This window comes from Zonotrichia albicollis, chromosome 11 (genome assembly GCF_047830755.1).
Source record: "Zonotrichia albicollis isolate bZonAlb1 chromosome 11, bZonAlb1.hap1, whole genome shotgun sequence".
In the NCBI taxonomy this organism is placed as follows: Eukaryota; Metazoa; Chordata; class Aves; order Passeriformes; family Passerellidae; genus Zonotrichia; species Zonotrichia albicollis.
The window spans coordinates 17038522-17058943 of NC_133829.1; the positions used below are offsets into that span (position 1 = coordinate 17038522).

At 58.1% G+C, this 20422-nt stretch overlaps 1 protein-coding gene and 1 long non-coding RNA gene across 3 annotated transcripts in view; one reads left to right on the forward strand and one right to left on the reverse strand.

The window, feature by feature from the left end:
• Positions 1–15: 15 nt before the first annotated feature.
• Positions 16–1163, reverse strand: LOC141730583 (uncharacterized). Of its 2 annotated transcripts, none has more exons than XR_012582170.1 (2): positions 1064–1163; positions 16–830 (listed from the first exon to the last, which is right to left on the reverse strand). It is a non-coding gene; the product is annotated as an uncharacterized LOC141730583 (long non-coding RNA). The 2 variants fall into 2 exon arrangements; XR_012582169.1 differs by having other exon boundaries at positions 1026–1163.
• Positions 1163–20422, forward strand: part of SEMA7A (semaphorin 7A (JohnMiltonHagen blood group)) — a 26948-nt gene continuing 7688 nt past the window's right edge. The window contains exons 1-6 of the mRNA XM_074549577.1: positions 1163–1370; positions 16324–16457; positions 17567–17617; positions 18144–18239; positions 18317–18401; positions 19412–19522. Coding sequence (XP_074405678.1) covers positions 1256–1370; positions 16324–16457; positions 17567–17617; positions 18144–18239; positions 18317–18401; positions 19412–19522 — 592 coding nt within the window. The 5' untranslated portion in view covers positions 1163–1255. The remainder of the gene's footprint in view (positions 1371–16323; positions 16458–17566; positions 17618–18143; positions 18240–18316; positions 18402–19411; positions 19523–20422) is intronic.

The window sequence follows — 20422 nt, forward strand, 5'->3', positions numbered from 1 at the left end:
CTTTTGGGGAAGAAAACTACTTTTTCAGGAAGAAAACTCCTTATTTTCGTGCTGGAAACCAAGTGATAACAGGGTCTGGCAGCTCGGGAGCAAATAGGGACCTGCAGCTGCCCTCGGGGCAGTTCGGGCTGAGCTCAGAGCGCTTCAGGGCTGGAAATCACCACGGCCAGAAGTGAGTGTGTGTCTTCTCCCTTTAATTACCCCTGTAATTACCCCGGCAGCTGCGTGGCCAAAGAAAGGTGAACCCACACACACAAAGAAGCGCCGGGAAATCCCTGTGGCTCCTTCAAATCCACCATTAGCCGGCTCATTAATTTATTTTTGCTCCTTTCAGCGTGGCCCCCTTGCCCTGGCCCTGCTCGTCCCTCCAGGAGCGGAGCGGGGCCGGGGCCGAGCTTCAATCGCCGCTTTAAAGGGCGCAGCTGCGGCTCCTTCCCGGTGGGCTTCTCCCATTCCGGTCACGTCCCGGCTCGCTCTCCGTGCTCGGAATGCCCCGCTCCTCTCATTAACCAGAGCCACAAAGGCTCCCGGGCCTCCTCGGGGGCACCTTTGCGACAAAAAGGTGACCGTGCCACCCGCGGGGTGTCCTTTGGGGGAGCAGCCGCGGCGCCGAGGTTCGGGATGCTCGGGCAGGGCTCACCTTCCTGCCGGTGACATCCACTCGGGGATGACGTTCCCCGCCACGTGTGCTCGGGAGAGGGGGTGTGACAGCGTGGTGACACTCGGGGGTCCCTAGGAGTGGCCCTTTGGTGCTGGCCCTGCTGCATCCCGCTCCTCCTGGATCCAGCTGTGTCGCTCCCCATCCAGCTGTTCCCCTCACGCCGCCGCACCTGGCTCAGAGCACACCCCCGTGTCACACCACCCGCTCTCTGCCCCTATTCTCGGCCCTATTTCCGTTCCCCTCTCACTCGTCCCAACCTCGATTTTCCCTCCGCAGCCCCCGCGGGAAGTTCTTGGCAAACCCCAGCCCAGCTGCGACTTTTTCGCGGGGCACAAATCCACCAACCCCCGCATCTTCCCCTCACCGAGGAGAAGGATGGAAACCCCAAAAAAGACCCCAAACCCTTGCGGTGGAAGCTGTGCCGGATCTCAGGTGCGTTAAGCGAGTGCTGAGTATTTTACTCCATCTTCCCTGCGCAAGGCCCGCCCTTCCCGCCCCATTGGCTGCGCCCGGCGCCTCGCAGCCTTTTGTACGCGGGGAGATGCAGCTGTCAGCCCTCCCGGCTGCCGATCCCCGCTCGCTCCCGGACTAGGAATGGGCAGGAGCAAGTCGCCTGTTGCCCTCCTGGTGGCCCTGTGGCTCTGCCAGCTGGGCGCGTGGGCAGCGGGGCGCCCCAAGGTGAACCCCAGGATCATCGCGGCTCCCCAAGGTGAGTCCCGGCTGCGCCCTCGGCGTGCGGCTGCTCCCCGCGCCGGCCCCTTCCTACCTGCGGCTCGTCCTTTGAGCACTCGGGTTATTTCTATTTCTTTTGTGTCCTCGGGGAAGCTTTTGGCTCTCGTTAAATGCCTGTGGGCTGAGGCTGTTGGTTTTTATTTGGGTTTTTAGACCGTTCTTTTTTTTTTTCTTTTTTATGTTTTAAAAGCATTTTCCTGTGAGCTGGGGATATTAAAGGCTGTCGAAAAGCTCTTTTCCCCCCGTATCTGCTGGGTGTATTAAAGGCTGTCAAAAAGCTCTGACACATTTCCCAACTTGCAGCTCCCCAGAAAGCAGAAGTATATATTTACATAGTTAATGCACTTATTTATCTGCTTGAACTCGCCCTACTCGCTGCAGACGAGTTCGGGGAGTAAATATTTGCCGAGGACCGCTGCTCTCAGGGGAAAAAATTTACAAACGGCACGTAAGGACTTTGTAACCAGATCGGATCTGGGCGAACCCGAACAAAGAAATGTTTTCAGGGCTCCGAGCCTGGTGTGTCGGCGCTGGTTTCATCCCGAGTTTTGGGATGAATCCCCTCCGGGCTGGCTGGAACAAAGACCCCGTTGGCTTTGCCGGGCGGGCTCTGCAGCACAAGGGCTCCTCTGTTGCTCCCCATTCCCTGGCAACTTCCGAGAACGCCCATTTCCCCCGCTTCGTTCCGTGCCATCTGTTCTCCTCCGCTGGCATTTGCGTGCCCTTCCCCGGGCTGGCAGAGCGGGGAGGGGGGTGCTGGCCGTGTGCGCGGCTCGGGGGTGGCCTCTGCTGTCACCTTGTCGCACAAAGGGGAGCGGCACCGGCGCGCAGGGCAGGGGAGGCTGCTCCGCTATGGCGTCACCGGCGCTGGCTGCGGGTGAAGGGGACGGGGGCTGCTGCTCCGGGGACAATCCCCTTTTCCCCACAGCTGGAAATCGAGGGACAGGGAGGGACGGAGTGGCCGATCCCCACCTGTGTCCCTGCACAATGCTGTCACCCGTGTCTGGGTGGCACTGAAGGCTGCTAGCACCTGTCACCAAAACCAATCAGAACATTTCACCTGCTCTCCTTTCTGTGCCTGTAATTATTTCTGAGAACTCAGGAGGGCCCCGGGCTAGAGCGGGACTGCAGTCAGGGAGCGATAGGAGCGAGACGTGTCCTATTTCACATCTCCTTGGTGTCACCTCTACCCTCCCGAAGTAGGGCAGTGGGTGAGCGAGGAGGAGGAGGGTGAGGAAGCGGGCTGGGGGTTGCTGTGACCACGAACCCCCGCTGAACTTCCCGGTGGCCCGGGCGCACTGAAAGCTCAGCATGTTCTGCGTTCCGGGCTCAGCACGTGGCTGCCGCAGCTGCAGCCCGCTCCGAGCCCGGCCCTCGCCAGCCGAGCGGGGGGGATGGAGCCGCAGGGCTGATTTCCAGCTAGCAGCTCTGACTTTCAGCTCGCAGTGCTGCTTTTTAGCTTACAGGGCTGATTTCCAGCTCGGCCCCCTGTTCCTGGGGGTGGGGAGCGGCGTTCCGGGCCCGCTGCTGCCTTTGCAGTGGTGCAGGGCTGGCCCTGGGCTCTGCGGGAGCTGCCAGCTCTCCCCTAATTAAATTTGTTCCACGCCACGGCCCCGCACAGGCAGCAGGTGATGCGGCTCGGCAAAGGCACCTCCACGTGTCCCAGCCCCGAGGAGGGCGAGGGTGCGGATTTGTGGGGCTGGGCAGAGCCGGGCTCTCTGCAGGAGCGATCCCTCCCTGCCTGCAGCGCACGAAATCGGGCAAAGCTGTGGATGCTTCTCCATCCCTCGGCCTCGCTCCCCTCACCAGCACCATGCACAGTGAGTCTGTGACACCAGAAGGCTCAATTCCACCGGTTTGGTGACATCTGGAGCTTCCGAGGGTCCACCAAACCCTGCCCTCCCTGCAGCTCCGCTGCTTTGGCCCCCAGTTCCCTGTGAGAAATATCTGAGGGGAAGTGGGACAAAACACCCCCAGGCTGAACTGGCACAACCCTGGGCTCACCCCTGCAGACAAAGGAGCACCGCGGGCCTGTCCTGCTGCTCCGGGCTCCTGCATTGACAATTCCCAGCACTTTGGAGCTCCGTGTTCTGCAGCTCTGTGGCCCCTGCAGCCCGCACAGGTGGCCGTGGGCAAGTGGTCACTGCCGGGCACTGCAGGGCTCCCTCCTGTCACAGAGCAAAGGTCAGCTCCACTTCACTGCTCCAGTCGGTTCTGCTGGCAGGGCCTCTGCCCCGTTCTCTTTGGAGGCTGACCCAGGAGTGTCTCCGGCCGCTGCCCTTCCCCGTGTCCTGCGGAGGGCTCACGGAGTGTTCCCATCATCCCTTCCCTCCTCATCCTCCCCTGCCTCCCTGGATTTCCTCTGCGCTTTGCCAAAGGTGCAGCCGCATCCCACACGGAGCTTTCGCTGCTCGGCGTGTCCCAGGACCGGGGGAGGGTGACAGCGAGGGGACAGCCCGGCCCGGCCCGGCTGTCTCCTGACCGGAAAGTCACCGAGCATCACAAAACGCTGAGCGTGGCACGGAGCCTGGGGCGGGCTCGGGCTGCTGCAGCCCGCGGCCTTTGCAGCGCAGGCTGGGCCGGAGCTGCTGCCACGCTCAGCAATTCGTCCCTGCTCAGCCACACGTGCAGAGAGAGCGCCGAGGAAAGCTCATCCATCCCACGGCGGGGTGGGCTGGGCTCCGGCTGTTTAATTATTCCCAGCTCATTAACAGGTGAGCTGCAAGCCGCAGGCAGCAGAGATAAGCAGGTCCCCGAGGGAAGAAGGGCAGGATTATACACTTGACCCTCGGCGGGGTGAGCTGGCTCCAGCCCGCCCCGGGCTACAGCGGGCCCTTGGATTGGCATTTCTGGGAATCTGCCTGCCTGGAACAGCTCCTGGGCTTTGCTAGGCTTGGCTGCCTCCCTGACTGCGAGAGCTGTGTCAGCAGGGCTGGCGGGGAGCTCTCCGTGCCCTGGCACGGCACGGCTGGGGCCCCCAGAACCTTCTGGAAAGAGCTGCAGAGCGGCTTGGGATCAGGGATGGAGGGGCAGGACACAGGGGATGCTCCCACTGCCAGAGGGCAGGGATGGATGGGATTTTGGGAAGGAATTCCCAGAGAAGCTGTGGCTGCCCCTGGATCCCTGGCAGTGCCCAAAGCCAGGCTTGGAGCACCCTGTATACTCCTGACCACAGCAGGGCATGGGATGAGATGATCCTTGAGGTCCTCATCTCCTCCTGTTGCGGCAAACGAGGGATTTCTGGTGCCAGCAGCAGCTTTTCTCCTCAGTGACAGCATCTCTGGGGTTTTTTTGTGGTCCCATGGTGTGAAACATCTTTGTAGGACACTTTCCCACCAAGCTCTCAGAGCATCACCATTTCCAGGAGAAAGCTGCTCGCTTTCCCAGCAGTGCTATTTTCTCCTTTTTCACAGGGTTGGGGGATGCTGGGAACTGAAAATGTTGGTTGGGGAAGGAAAAAAAAAAAAAAAGGAAAAGAAAAAAGAAATATGTTTTGCTGTGCGCAGATTGAAAAAGAAGAAAAGCAAACCAAACAAATGGAGTGAATCACAGGCACCTCCTGTTGCAAGAGCACGACACAAAAACAACAGGCAGGGCACAACTGATGGAAGTTGTGGCTGGAAAAAGGAGCCAGATGCCAATTCCTGACCAAGCTCCCAGCTCTGCACCAGCCAATTTGGGGACGGAACTGCTGAAAAGCGGCCTGGGAAGGTGTTCTGTGGGTGATGCAGTCGGTGCTTTAAATGGGACAGACTAAATTTAGACCTGAGTGCTTGAGTACAAACTAAATCTAAGCTTGAGCACCGAATAAATCTAAGTCCAAGGTGCTTTTTCGGGAAAATCTCGCATCCTAAAAAGGGCTGGGAGGTGAGCGAGGAGGGGAAATGGGTTCCAGCCAGCTCCGTGGCTATTCCAGGCTGCTCCAGAAATAGGCCTGGTTCCTCCTGCTGGGCACCCTTTTGCTGCCAGCTCCACCCGTGTGGCAGTGCCAGGGGAACAGGATGTGGAGGTGTGATTGAGGCGTGGGGTTAGGGTGACAGAGCCCTTAATGACAGCTCTGCTCTGTCACCTGTCCCCTCCCCGCCTTGGGTCCCTGGGTCAGGCAGCGATTATTGTGATGATTCCTCGTCTCGTTATGCACCGGGGGCAAATATTCCCGTCTGGCAGGTGGGAGGGACGGGCACGGCGAGTTCCGGGAGTTGCCTTGAGGAATTCGAGGCCGGTCCCAGCCAGAGACCTGCCCTCGCACTGCCCCGGCCGGGCTGTGCTGGGATCTCAAGAGTTTTGTCAAGTCTGGTTTCACATTCCTGTCCCCGGGGGCTTTCCGGGTCTGGGGAATGCGGAGCTGCAGCCAGGGCTGGACGTGAGGGGAATGGGAAATCAGTGTCCTGGGTCAGCGGGTGCACCGAGGGTGCTGGGAGGGCTCAAACCCGGAATGGCCCGGGGCTGGCACCCACCTGGAGCACCCAGCAGGTGTGGGAAACCTCCAGCAGCAGGAGGGGGCTGGAAGGGCATGGTGGGACCATTCCTGATCCCACTGGGATCCTTCTCAATCCCTCTCTGAAGGGCACAGCAGGGCCATTCCCAACCCCACTGGGATCCTTCTCAATCCGTCTCTGAAGGGCACAGCAGGGCCATTCCTGACCCCACTGGGAAGGGCACAGCAGGGCCATTCCTGAACTCTTTGGGATCCCTCCCAATCCCTCTGTGCAAGGCACAGTGGGGCCATTCCTGATCCCAATGGGAAGGGCACAATGGGGCCATTCCCACCCCCACTGGGATCCTTCCCAATCCCTCTGTGAAGGGCATAGCAGGGCCAGTCCTAACCCCACTGGGATCTTTCCCAGTCCCACTGGCAAGGGCATGGCAGGGGCATTCCCAATTCTCTAGGAGTCCTTCCCAATCCCAATGGGAAGGGCACAGTGGGGCCACTCCCAATCCCATTGGGATCCTTCCTTACCCCAATGGAAAGGGCACAGTGGGGCCATTCCTGATCCCACTGGGATCCTTCCCGATCCCATTGGGATGGGCACGGTGGGACCATTCCCCACCTCACTGGGATCCTTCCCATTCCCACTGAGAGGGGCATGGTGAGGTCATTCCCAATCCCACTGGGAAAGGCATGGCAGGATTATTCCAAATCCCATTGGGATTCTTTCCAATGCTTCTGGGAAGGGCATGGCAGGGCCATTCCAAATCCCAATGGGATTCTTCCTGATCCCACTGGGAAGGGCACAGCAGGGCCATCCCTGATCCCGCTGGGAAGGGCCCCACCTGCATTCCACAGGGATAAAACCTCTGGATCTTCCCACTCAGAACCTCCCTGGGGACACCAAGGTGGCCGTGCCCTGTGCCCATCCCTGTGCCCACTCTTGCCCTGGAAGGGTTTTCCAGCTGTGGGGAGCTGGGATAGGGAAGCGGATGGAGCAGGGTTATTCTGCTGCTGGAGCTGCTCGGGGCAGCTCTTCCCCCTGGAAAGCCTTTCCTTGGAAATCAATGTTTGACTTTCCTGGGCTGGGAGGGGCTCCCCGGATCCGCCGAATCCATCCTTTGTTGCACTGACACAACATCCAGCAGTGCTTGTGCCATTGTTGGATAAAATTCCATCCTCACAGCCTGGGACCAGCGCTGCAGAGCGGAGCTTTTGGGAAGTGGCAAAACCTGGCTCTAAATTTAGCCCCTGCAGCCGTGGGGCGCAGCCGGGAAGGCCGGACCTGGCGGATGGCACAAATCCACGGAATCAAAGGCTCCGGCCTCGCCTTGCAGCTCCAGTGCTGCATAATTATGGGGGGAGCGAGAGTGGGGCCGTGTTAGTATTCATGGAATTGCTGCCGAGCCCGCCAGCCAGGGGTTTGATGTTTAATAAGGAGAATTCCAGCGTTCCCTGGGAGCGTGGGGCGAGCAGAGCCCCGGCTTTGAATCCAGGGCTTGTTCCCCGCAGGATGCAGGTTAGGGGGGTCTCCTTTGTTGCTGGCTGAGTGGGTGTTTGGGATCAATTCCAGCTCCAGCTTGGAGCAGGGATATCGGCAGCTCGGCTCCTAGAAGAGCTTTTGGGATCCCAGTCCCAAACCCGGCAGCTCAGTTCCCGAACCAAAAGGGATTTTTCCCCCCAAGGCGCTCCCAGAAATAGCTGGGGAACGGTCGACTTGCCAGGATATTTCCTTTCGGAGAGTGCCTCTGAAAAAGCGCATTTGTGTGCTCTGAGAGGGCTCTGCAGCGTGGCCCTGCCGGGCATCGGGATGGCCGGCTTTTGTGGGATGGATTATCCCTGCTAATGCGGGCTCCATTGTCTGCCCGGCTCGGGAAAAGCTGGGAAGGGCAGCGAGCTGCCCGAGGCACAATGAGCACCCCGGGAGCGCGGGGATAGAGGGGGGAAAGGGAAAGGGAAAAGCTGGGCAGGGCAGGGAGCTCCCCAGGGCACCCTGCGAGAGCCGGGACAGCGGGGAAAGGGGCCGGGAAAAACACGGATAGAGGAATTCCCAGCTGAAGCAGAAAACCCCACTGGGTGAGGATGTTTGTGGTCCCACAAGGCCGTGCCCTTCGCACCGAGAGGAGCTCGGAAGGGCTGGGGAGGCAGAGATGAGATAAGGTGAGATAAGAACGAGAGAACTTGGTGATGAATCGCGGCTCATCTCTCATCTCCAAAGTGTCGGGGGGGGATGAGAAACTCCGTTTGAGTCCCGTGGCCGTGCCTTGCCGGGATCTTGGGGTGAGATAGAAGTGTGAAAAGGCTCAGGCTGCTTTCACACCTCTTCTTTTGGGGTTTCCTGCCAGCTCCTGGGCCCCTCGGTGGGTTTTGGGGCTGTGTGTCCCCCCCAGTCCCTCTCTCCCTGCCTGTGCAGGTTCTGAGTGAGCAGCTGGAGCTTCTTCCCCCAGCTGGAAAATGGGAAGGCAATCAGCCCACAGCCTCAATCCCTGCTTTAGGGAACCGCAGCCTTTCTTGCAGGATGGAGGCAACGGCAAAATTCCCGTCAAGGCTTTTACCCAGCCCGGGCTGATCGGAAAGCACTTTGGAAAACCTTTTAAAGCTCCTTCCTGGGATGCTGCTGCGGGAAGGCCCAGCCCAGGCATCACTGCAAGCCTGGCCCCTGCCCTTCCCTGCCCCAGGGGCACGAGAGAGGCTCGGCTGCCTTTGGAACACCGGGAATTCCACCAGGACTCGCTGGTCCGCGTTCCAGCCTCGGGGTGGGATGGACACACAGCCGTGGCAGGGAGCTGCGTGTGAGGGAAGCAGAGAATGGCTCACTTCAGCCAGAAGCTTTCTGTCTGGTTGCCCCAGGAGTTTTTGGGGGTCCCTGTTCCTTTCAGGGACAGGGGAGAGCAGGAAAGCAGGGACAGGTGGCCACAATCCTGTCAGCTACGAGCTGGGCAGGAGAGGGGAATGTGGAAGGAGTGAGAGCTGGGCCAGGGTGGGGTTTGGACCCTGAGGGAACTCCTGGGGGTTGGGACAGGAACGTGGAAGGAGCAAAAGCAGGGCCAGGGTGGGATTTGGATCCTGAGAGAGTTCCTGAGGGGGGGTTGGGACAGGAACGTGGAGGGAACAAAAGTGGGGCCAGGGTGGGGTTTGGACCCCAAGGGAGCTCCTGGAGGATGGATCAGGAGCGTGGAGGGAGGAAAAGTGGGGCCAGGGTGGGGTTTGGACCCCAAAGGAGCTCCTGGAGGATGGATCAGGAACATGGAGGGAGGAAAAGTGGGGCTAGGGTGGGGTTTGGACCCCAAGGGAGCTCCTGGAGGATGGATCAGGAACGTGGAGGGAGGAAAAGTGGGGCCAGGGTGGGGTTTGGACCCAGAGGAAGCTTCTGGGAGTTGGGACAGGAATGTGGAGGGAACAAAAGTGAGGCTGGGGTGGGGTTTGGACCCTGAGGGAGCCCCCAGAGGGAGGGACAGGAACATGGAGGGAGTGAGAGCCTGGCCAGAGTGAGGTTTGGACCCCAAGGGAGCTCCTGGGAGTTGGGACAGGAATGTGGAGGGAGCAAAAGTGGACCAGGTTGAGATTTGGACCCTGAGGAAGCCCCCAGAGGGAGGGACAGGAAGGTGGAGGGAACAAGAGCAGGGCCAGGGTGGGATTTGGACCCACCTTCCCTCGCTGTCACCGAGGAAGCTCCTGGGGATTGCACAGGAATGTGGAGGGAACAAAAGTGGGGCCAGGGTGGGATTTGGACAGGAGGGAGATCCTGGGGGATGGGACAGAAACCTGGAGGTGTCACTGTTACTTCTGCTCTGCTGCTTCTACTTCCCTTGAGAAATGACCCAGGCTGGGGCACGGGACAACCCGAAACACGGCAGGGCTGCCCTGGGGCGATCCCTCAGCCTGGGGTGATCCCTCACCTTTCCTTCCAGGCTCTCCTTCTCCAGAGGGGTGTCCTTGGGCACTCTGGGGATTCAGGACCCTGCTCCTGGGGTGCAGCCGTGGCAGAGGCTGGGGACAGGAGGCCACAGCAGAGGAAGTGGCCTCCACACATTTCTTGCCACTTAAGTTTCTCCTTTCGCCTCCTTCTCGGAAACCCGTCCAGAAAATGAGAAATGTGTCACTTCACGTGAGGTGTGGGATGGTGCTGGGACCTCACAGTCACATGCAAATTTTCCATGGCAGGTCAGAGCAAACCTGCCCAAAACTCCTGAAATGCCTCATTTACAGTCAGGCTGTTCCTATAAAAAACCCCATTGCTGCAGGCTCTGTCCCAAGTGCCTGCCAAGGCTGCCTGAAGCTGCATCCCATGGGAATGGGACATTCCTGTCCCACCAGGCTGCCTGAGGCGTCCATCCCATGGGAATGGATGTTCCTGTCCCACCAGGCTGCCTGAGGCGTCCATCTCATGGGAACAGGACACTCATGTCCCCGCCGTGCCCCCCCTCTCAGTGTCACACTGTTCCCTCGTGTCACTCTGTTCCCTTTGAGCAAAGTCACGCTGGAAGGAGAACTTAGCACAGCAGCTCCTTGGAGACATATTTCCTCTTCCTGAAATGCCTCAATTTGGGAATTTATAGAATGTCTAAAAAAAAGAAAAGAGAGAGAAAATGCAGCTTGGCTTCTTGCTGGAGCTCGGCGAGGAGGGAGGCGGCAGTGTGGTGAATCCAGCCCTGCTCTGGGGACAGAGGGGACCCTGGGGTGTCCCTGTCCCCCTGGGAAGGTGGGAAATGCAGGGATTGTGCTCCTGGCTCGGCCTGGCCTGAGGGAATGATGAAACTCCAGCCGCAGTGCGGAGTTTGGGATCTGGGATGGAGTCCTGAGGGACTCAGGGAGTGGCCCTGAATCACAGTCCTGGGAAAAGGGGACCTGGGCTGCTGTCACACATCCTGCGGGAAGAGGGAGTGCGACCCGGACAGGTGTCACCACATCCAGACTGGTAATGGGACAGGGAGTGGTGTCACCATATCGGGAGTGGAGCAGGGATGAGTGTCACTGCATCAGGAGTGGGACAGGGATTGGTGTCACTGCATCCAGACTGGTAATGGGACAGGGATTGGTGTCACCACATCAGGAGTGGGACAGGGATCTTGGTGTCACTGTATCCAGACTGGCAATGGGACAGGGACCGGTGTCACTGCATCCAAGGCTGGCACTGGGACAGGGATTTGTGCCACCACATCTCAACTGGCAATGGGACAAGGATTGGTGTTACCACATTGGGAGCAGGGCGAGGACTGCTGTCATTGCATCGGGAGTGGGACAGGGATTGATGTCACTGCATTCAGACTGGCAATAGGACAGGGATTGGTGTCACCTCATCGAGAGTGGGACAGGGATCTCAGTGTCACAGCATCCAGACTGGCAACGGGACAGGCATCGCTGTCACCGCATCCAGGCAGCTCCCGGTGCTATCCCGGCAGCGGGATCGATGTGGAGCTCCGGGATTGCTCGCCCTGACTCACAGCCGGGATGAGAGCGTCCCAGGTGACGTCCAGTGACACTCCCACATTCCCAGCCCTCCAGTCAGCGTTTCCTGCTGCCTCCCGCGCCGATCCCAGCCGGACGCGCTGTCATCGAGGTGGGAACGTGTCACGGCGCTGGGGAAAGGAATCCGAGCCGGGGAATGCGTGGCGGCTGCGCGGGCAGCGGAGCAGGTGGCAGTGCCATCGGGGCCACCGCGAGTGACAGCGCTGTCACCCGTCACAGCGACACTTCCCGGGGCCGCCTGGGCGGCGGGGCTCAGCTGCCAGCGCTCGGCACCGCGCCCGTGCCAATCCCGGCTCCCCGTGCCAATCCCGGTTTGCCCCGTGCCAGTCCCGGTTTGCCCCGTGCTGGCGGCTCGGCCGTGTGTCCCCGGCCTGTGACAACGACAGGAGAGCTCGGGGTGGCACAGCTCAGCCGAGGGGCTGGTGGGAACGGGCAGTGCCAGGGGAGGGCAATTCCAGGGGCAGGGAATACAAGGGAGAGGGAATTACAGAGAAAAGGACAATTCCAGGGAAAGGGCAATTCCAGTAGAGGGCAATTCCAGGGAAAGGGCAATTCCAGGAGGGGACAATTCCAGGGAAAGGGCAATTCCAGTAGAGGGCAATTCCAGGGAAAGGGAAATTCCAGTAGAGGGCAATTCCAGGGAAAGGGAAATTCCAGTAGAGGGCAATTCCAGGGACAGGGAATTCCAGGAGGGGGCAATTCCAGAGAAAGGGCAATTCCAGGAGTGGCAATTCCAGGGAAAGGGCCATTCCAGGTGGGGGCAATTCCAGGGACAGGGAGTTTCAGGAGAGGGCAATTCCAGGAGAACACAATTCCAGGAAAAGGGCAATTCCAGGGAAAGGGCAGTACCAGGAATGGACAATTCCAGAAGGGGGCAATTCCAGGAGAGGGCAATTTCAGGAGTGGACAATTCCAGGGCCAGACAGACTCCCTTCCCTGCTCTCCCACCTCACACTCCAAGGTTTTTCCCACTTTGAAGGGATTTAAGGGCAGGAAATGGAGGAAGTGCCTCATACCCGCCCCAGCTCCCAGAACCCAGCAGGTTCTGCTCCCATCCCACTTCCATTTATTTCAGATAAATATTTCAGATAAAGGCTTTACTTCAGATCCTGATTTTATCCCGTCAGTACCATCCCCTCCATCCTGCTCCGCCCCAGCTCCGCATCCCCACAGAATTCCTGTCGGATTTAACCCTTTCCTGACCCAGCGATGGGACAACTGAGAGGAGCCTTAAAACCTTTTATTCCATTTTCAGTCTCTTGTGAAGGGTGAGGCAGCACAGCTTTATAAATCACGCCATAGCAATTGGAAGAAGTCAGAAAAGGGCATAATCCCAGAAATTCTTTTTTTTTCTGGAGCCAGGAGCGGTGAGAGCCGGTGACTCAGGAGCGTCTGGGCTGCGGGAGGCGCTGCCAGCCGGGAATGCTGGAGAGAGGAGGGGAGAGGGAGAGGCAGCGCTGACTCAGCCCCAGGCGGGCCGGGAGATGGGGTTTGCCGGGAGAGGCTGCAGCCCACGCTGCCCCTCTGCTCCGGGGGTGGGGACAGCCGGCTCCGGGACGCTCCAGGATGCTCTGGGATGCTCCAGGATGTTCCAAGATGCTCCAGGATGCTCCCAGAAGCTTTGGGATGCTCTGGGGTGCTCCAGAATGCTCTAGGATGCTTTGGGTTGCTCTGGGATGCTCTGTTGCTTCTCAAGGGGCTCTTGGTCCCACAGGGAGCCACTTGCTCTGTCACCAAAGGCTGGATGGAAAGCAGGATTGCTCCCCTCACTCTAGAGAAACATGTTCACTGTCCTGTGAACATTGAAAAAGTTAAATAAAGGACAGTAGGAGACAAGGAGCACAGAGCAAAGGTTGTTGTGGCATCAGCCAAGAGCCCCCTGTTATCTTTGGGGATATGTCCTGGTTTAGGGCAAATTTAACCCTAACCCCTTAAATACCTTTAATTACATCAGCCCTTTGCATATTCACAGACCTTTGTGCTCAGTAAACTTTCCCCAAACTGGTTTACATGTTCTGAGGATTGTTTAGCACATCTCTGCTTTGGATCTGCTCTTTCAGAGCCTGTGCATTCCTGGGTTGTGGTTTTAGTTCCTTTTTATCCCCTCCAGTTCTGGGCCCTGGCCCACACTGCCTGCAGAGGGTGAGTGCTGCTGGCTGGCACATCTGTGCAGGTGTGCTCACCCTGTGTGGCACATCTGCCCAGCTGTGCTCACCCTGTGTTCACTGGGTGTTGTCCCATCCCAGCAGGCACTCTGACACAGCACACTGATATCAGGTTTAATGAACAGCAGAAATAAAATCCATATCTTTATAACAAACTTACTTTAACACCCACACATCTAAAATCCATTTTAATATTTGCAAAAAGCCGACATGACAATGTCTATTTATAGGATCTCCATCGCATCTGGAGCATCTCCTAGTTCCAATACCTGCTCCCCTCCTTCCCCCCAGACACTCTACAGGATGTCCCTGTCCGTGATTTGATGTCCCTGCTCCTCTCCCTCCCCCCAGGCACCATCCAGGATGTCCCTGTCCCCGATTTGATGTCCCTGTCCGTGATTTGATGTCCCTGCTCCCCTCCCTCCCCCCAGGCACCATCCAGGATGTCCCTGTCCCTGATTTGATGTCCCTGTCCCCGATTTGATGTCCCCGCTCCCTCCCCTCCCCTCTGGCGGGAGCTCAGCCGAGCACAAAGCCGCCCTTTCTCCCATTCAGGCCCCGCAGCGGGGACATTTCCAGGGACAGTGGTGCCATTGATTGTCACCCGAGCCGCAGGGCTGGTGGCAAACGCAGGGCACGGGGGCTCGGAGGGGTCAGCCAGGCTCTGGGAATGAGCCCTGTGTCCCCTGGAGCTCCGGGATGGATTTGGGGACAGGGGTGATAGCAGGGCCAAGCCCTCCAAGGGCACGGGCCTTTCTGTCCAGTGTCAAAAGCAGCTTTTGAGAGATGTCCCATTCTTTGGGGACACAATGGGACATGGCTCCATCCCTGAAAGTGTCCAAGGCCAGGCTGGACTGGGCTTGGGGCACCCTGGCACAGCAGAAGTTGTCCCTGCCCTTGGCACAGCGTGGGATGAGATGAACTTTAGGGTCTCTTCCATTGCCAACAATTCCATGCTTTTCTGGCACTGAGATGATGCCCTCTGCCTCCTCATCCTCATCTCCTGATGCTGTTCAAACCCCAGACTCATCCCTGAAAGGATGTTCCCCTATCCCATCAGGGAAGAAGGGGATCAAATCCCAGACCTGAGTTTTGGGATGCAGGGATGATCAAACCCCAGACTCATAGCTTGGGGTGCAGGGATGCTCCCCCATCCCACCAGGATCCAAACCCCTTCCCTAACCCAAGCTGCTGCAGGCAGAGCCGGACTTGGAACCAGCTCTGCAAGACTTGGAACCAGTTTTGCAAGGCTTAGGTAGGACCAGCTTTGCAGGGTTTAGGACCAGCCCTACAGGGACCCCAGCAGGCGCTCCTGGAAGCGCTCGGAGGCTCCGTTGCCAGCTCCGAGCCCAGCCCAGGCTCGCTGGAGGCTGGCAGAGCTGTTTCCACTCTCGGCTCTGATTCAGTCCCCGGGGAGCTGCAGGATAAACAACAACCTCGGCGCCGGCCAAATGATTGTTTAGGGCTGCTTTGTTTGCGGCTGACAGCTCGGCGGGGGCTCGGGGAACTCAGGAAGAGCCCCCAAAGGAGCCTCAGGGCAGCGGGAGAGAAGTGTGGGAGAGGAGGAGGAGGAGGAGCTGAGTTTGGAGCTGCAACTCAAAACTTGGAGATTTGCCTGGGTTAGCAGGGATTTAGGGGCTGGGGTTTCAAAGTTTGGTGAGGTCTGGGCAGACCCCCTCGAGGTGCGTTGGTGATGGGGTCACAGCACTTTAATGGGGTTTTTGGGAAGGGAGAGGGTGTGAAGGGGATTGTGCCTGTCCTGGGCAGGCTGGGACTGAGCCTGGCTGCAGAATCAGCCTGGAAGGTTCTGTGCCAGCTTCTCCAGCTCAGGCTCAGGGGTTTCTCAGAGCCTTCGGGCACAGGGAAGGCTGGGCAGGGCGCAAGGGAGGGTGGGCAGGGCACAGGGAGCTGTCCCCTCATTGTGTCCCCAAATCGGACCTGGATGGTTCTGGCAGCTTCCCCAAGCCCTGCTGGGAAAACTCTGCTTGTTTTAAGGGATGAGAGACCTGCAGGAGATGGGGATAACCCCCAAACCCAGCGGGAATTCAGTGTCCGCTAACCTCCGAGGAGCCTCTTGCTGGGCTGGGCAGTGCCAAGTGCCAGCCCTGGCAATTAAGAGCCACGCGCCGCTGATTAATTAGCCGGCGGTGCCGGCTGCCAGCTCCAGCGGCGTTCTCAGCCTTTGGCCGAGCGCTGGGAGCGCTGCCCAGGGCAGAGGCTGCTGTGTTTGGGAGAGGGAAAAGCGGGGATGGAGAGCTCGGAGTGCCGGGCAGAGGGCGGCTCTGAGCTCCCGAGCGATCCCTGAGCACACCTCGGGTTTTGGGATCCCGGGGGAAGCAGGGCCAGCCTCACCCAGCCCACGCAGCGGGAATGGCAGGGGTTTGAAGGGACGGGGGCTGGAGAAGGTGGGATGTGAAAGAGGAAGGGCAGAGGGACAGACAGACGGATCTGCTGCCAGCTGGGACGTCTGAACGCTAGCTGTCACTTTTTGTTCCTGTCTGGGACATGGAGTCTGGGGGTGGTGAAACTTTCGTCTGTCAGACATGGGCTCTGGCCTGGGATCCATCCCTCCTGGGATCCAAACCCTGTCCATTCTGCTGGGATTCAAACCCTGTCCATCCTTCCTGGCCCTGGGATCCACACCCTGTCCATCCCTTCTGGGATCCAAACCCTGTCCATCCCTTCTAGGATCCAAACCCTGTTGATCCTTCCTGGCCTGGGATCCAAACCCTGTCCATCTTTCCTGGGATCCAAACCCTGTCCAACCCTCCTGGCATCCACACCCTGTCCATCCTCCAAGGGCACGGGAAGGGATGGGCTCAGCGGATGCCCCCAGAGCGGCTCCCTGAGGTGTGTGCCCTTCCCAGGTGCCAAGGAATATGTGTTCCCACGGAGGGAGAGGTTCCCAGTGTTCTTCCACCAGGAAAACACCTCCTCCATCTACGTCGGGGGCGAGGGCAGGCTCTACTACTACAACTTTGCCACGCGTGAGAACTACACGGTGAGAGGCGCCTCTAAACGGGCTTGGAGCAAAACCCCATCAAAAGGGTCTGGGATCCATCTCCCAACCCACATTCCAGGCCTGGATGAGCCTGGGCTCTGCCCAGCCGGCTCCATCGTGCCAGGAAACAAAATCCCAGCAGGAAAGAATGGTTAGGGTTAGGTTGGGGTTGGAGTTGGGGTTAGGGCTCAGTCTACCCTGTTGGCCATGGGCAGGTTCTTCCCTGGGTGGGATCTCCCCTGATTAGGGTTAGATTTAGGGTTAGGTTTAAGCTTAGGTTTAGGCTTAAATCTCTCCTGTTGGCCATGGGTAGGTTCTTCCCTGAGTAGGTTCCCTCTGGGTTAGGGTTAGGTTTAGGATTAGAGTTAGGATTGAGATTAGTGTTAAATTTTCTGTGTTGTCCATGGGCAGGTTCTTCCCTGGGTGGGATCCCTCGAAAGTTCTCACTGTCCCACAGGGCAGATGTTTCCAACCTGCGATCCTTTCTGGATCCATCATAGATATTTCCAGGGGGGATCCTTTCTGGATCCATCCTGGATGTTTCCAGCTTTAGATACTTTCTGGATCCATCCTAGATGTTTCCACAGTTTGGGTTAGGGTAAGGTTTAGGGCCAGGGTCAGGATTTGTGTTTGGGTTAAATCTTCCCTGTTGGCCATGGATGAGTTCTTCCCTGAGTGTGATCCCTCCAGGTTCGTGTTAGGGTTAGGTTTAGGTTTAGGGTTAGGATTAGAGTTAGGATTAGGGTTAAATCTCCCACATTGGCCATGGGTGGGTTCTTCCCTTGGTGGGATCCCTCTGAGGTCCTCTGTGCTGTGCAGGGGGGATGTTTCCAGCCAGGGATCCTTTCTGGATCCATCCTGGCTCTTTCCATGGGATCCTTTCTGGATCCACCCTGGATATTTCCAGCCAGGGATCCTTTCTGACTTGGGAGCAGCAATGCTCAGATTTCGTCACTGGCATCCAGCCTGGCCTTCATGCTGGATTTCAGGTGCCAGGGGTGGGGGACAAGGACACCTCGTGGGTTTTGGTGACCTTGTGGGACGCTGAGCCCATGCCTGGTGGCCTTGGGAGAGCAGGAATGGAAACGTTTCCCTCTCCTTTATCCTAGGAAGAGTTCCCGGTGAGAAATGAAGGCCAGTGCGTGTCCTCTGGGAATTTGGTAGGTCCCACCTGTGAGGGAGCAATGGGATGGGGAGGATTTGGGTTGAAGAGAGAATAACAGGATGGGGAGGATTTGGGTTGAAGAGGGAATAATGGGACAGGGAGGATTTGGGTTGAAGAGGGAATAATGGGACAGGGAGGATTTGGGTTGAAGAGGGAATAATGGGACGGGGAGGATTTGGGTTGAGGACGGAACAACGGGATGGGGAGAATTTGGGTTGAAGGAATAACGGGATGGAGAGGATTTGGGTTGAAGGAGTAACAAGATGGGGAGAATTTGGTTGAAGAAGAGAAAAATGGGATGGGGAGGATTTGGGTTGAAGGAGGGAATAACAGGATGGGGAGGATTTGGGTTGAAGAGGGAACAGCGGGATGGGCAGGGCTGGAGTATTTGGTTGAAGGAACTGTGTGTGCTCCACATGAGCTCCCTCTGGATGAGGAGATCTGGGAAAACCCAGGGAGGGTCTGGGAATCCGTGAGGTGCTGGGGGCTCTGCGCCATGGCCAGGCTCCTCTCCCCTGCAGGAGGACAGCCGGAATTACCTGACCCTGGTGGAGCAGTACGGGGACGGGCTCCTGGTGTGCGGCACCGGCGCCTGCGCTCCCACCTGCTGGAACGTGGTACGGATCCTTCCCCCTTCCTGGATGGGGAAAACCCGGCCTGACCCCACTCAGGATCCCCTTCTGTCCTTCCCCAGACACAGAGGAAGGAGAGCCAGCCCTGGGATGGGAGAGGGATCGCTCCCTTCACCCCCGACTCCAACACCCTCGTCGTTGTCGATGGTAAGTGGGATATTTTCCCATTTTCCTGTTTTCCTGCGGTTTTGTTGTGCCCAAAGCCTCCCTGGGACAAACAGCAACCCCCTGAGGCTGCTCTGAGGACTTTGTCCCCTTGGCTCTCCTCATTTTGTCCCCGTGGAAATGCACATCCCGTTGGGACAGACGTTGGAGATTCCCTCTGGGGGTGGGATGGGGACTCTGTGTGGGAGGAACGTTGGGAATCAGGAGTGCTTTGGGTCAGGAGGGACCTGGGAAGGACCTGAATCAGGAATGTTTTGGGTGGGGAGGGACCTCAGAAGGAGGGACCTGAATTGGGAATGTTTTGGGTTGGGAGGGACTTGAATCAGGAATGTTTTGGGTCAGGAATGCTTTGGGTCAAGAGGGACCTGGGAAGGAGGGACCTGAATCAGGAATGTTTTGGGTCAGAAGGGACCTCAGAAGGAGGGACCTGAATTGGGAATGCTTTGGGTTGGGAGGAACCTGAATCAAGAATGCTTTGGGTCAAGAGGGACCTTGGGAGGAGGGACTTGAATCAGGAATGTTTTGGGTTGGGAGGGACCTGGGAAGGACCTGAATCAGGAATTTTGGGTCAAGGAGGGACCTTTGGAGGAGGGACCTGAATTGGGAATGCTTTGGGTCAGGAGGGACCTTGAGATGAGGGACCTGAATCAAGAATGCTTTGGGTCAAGAGGGACCTGGGAAGGACCTGAATCAGGAATGTTTTGGGACAAGAGGGACCTGGGAAGGAGGGACTTGAATCAGGAATGTTTTGGGTCAAGAGGGACCTCAGAAGGAGATACCTGAATTGGGAATGCTTTGGGTTGGGAGGGACCTGGGAAGGAGGGCCTGCAGTGATCCCACTGCTCCAGGCCTGGTGTGGGGACAGGTGAGGATCCTTCCAAGAAGTGTCCCTGCCACCCTTCAAGGACTGGGATTCCTGTTCCACACCCACCATCCCTGCCATGCCCAGGAAGCCCTGGCTGCTTTCACTCCTCCTCATCCTCTCCCCACAGGCCAGGACATCTACTCCACCATCAAGAAGAGCCAGCAGAACGGGAAGATCCCTCGGTTCCGCCGTGTGAGGGGCGGGGGAGAGCTCTACACCAGTGACACCGTGATGCAGAGTGAGTGGGGACATTCCCAGCAAGGGGACATTCCCAGCAAGGGGACATTCCCACTGGGGGGCTCCCCACTGTTCTCTGCCCCCCCACAGCTGGCAGGGGGCAGGAGAAACTCCAGAGCCTCTTTTGGAGCCTGATTGGTGTCAGATTAAGCAAAACTTGTTAGTTTTGCTTTGCTGGCTTTTGCAGTGCAGATATGGCTGTAGAGCCACAATAAATGAATGTTTGGGTTGCTTTAGCCAAGTCAGCAGGCTCAGACACCAAATGTTTGACCAGTTTGAGCCCAAACAAACTCTTTATGACCTGTTTGGTGTGCCAGTGCCAGCCAAGGAGTGGCCAATACCCAAAGGTGACAATTATTGGTGTAAAGCTATCAATGAGATAAATCCCATAACCAGTTAACAACACTGGGTCCCTGATCTTCTTAAAGTACCTTCTGAACATCAAGAACTGGAAATTCCTGGTTCTTTGGCAATGGAATTTTTGTGCTGAGGGAGATCCACAGTTAAATGTTGCTTCCCCAGCAGAGAAGTTCCAGTTTGGGGTGCAGCTGTACTGCCCCAGTGCCCCCTAAGCTCAGTCTGACAGAGCAGGTGCCCTTGGTGCCAGCCAGGAGGGAGCCAGCTGTCCCAAACCAGCACAAAAGTGACTTCCCTGTCCTTGGGGCATGGGGAAATGAGGCTGGCAAGTCCCTCCTGTGGGGTGGGAGGAAATTGAGTTGTGTAAAATGCAAAATGTGGCAGCTGCCCCACAGCGTTGGGCAACTTCCAGTGCGGGCAGGGGTCCAGGGCAAACCCCAGCCAGGCCAAACCCAGGGAGGGGACATGGGGAAAGGACCCTGCTCCACTTCCCTGGGCTTGTGGTGGCTGCTGTGGTGGCTTCCCGGGGGCGGGGGGGGAAATG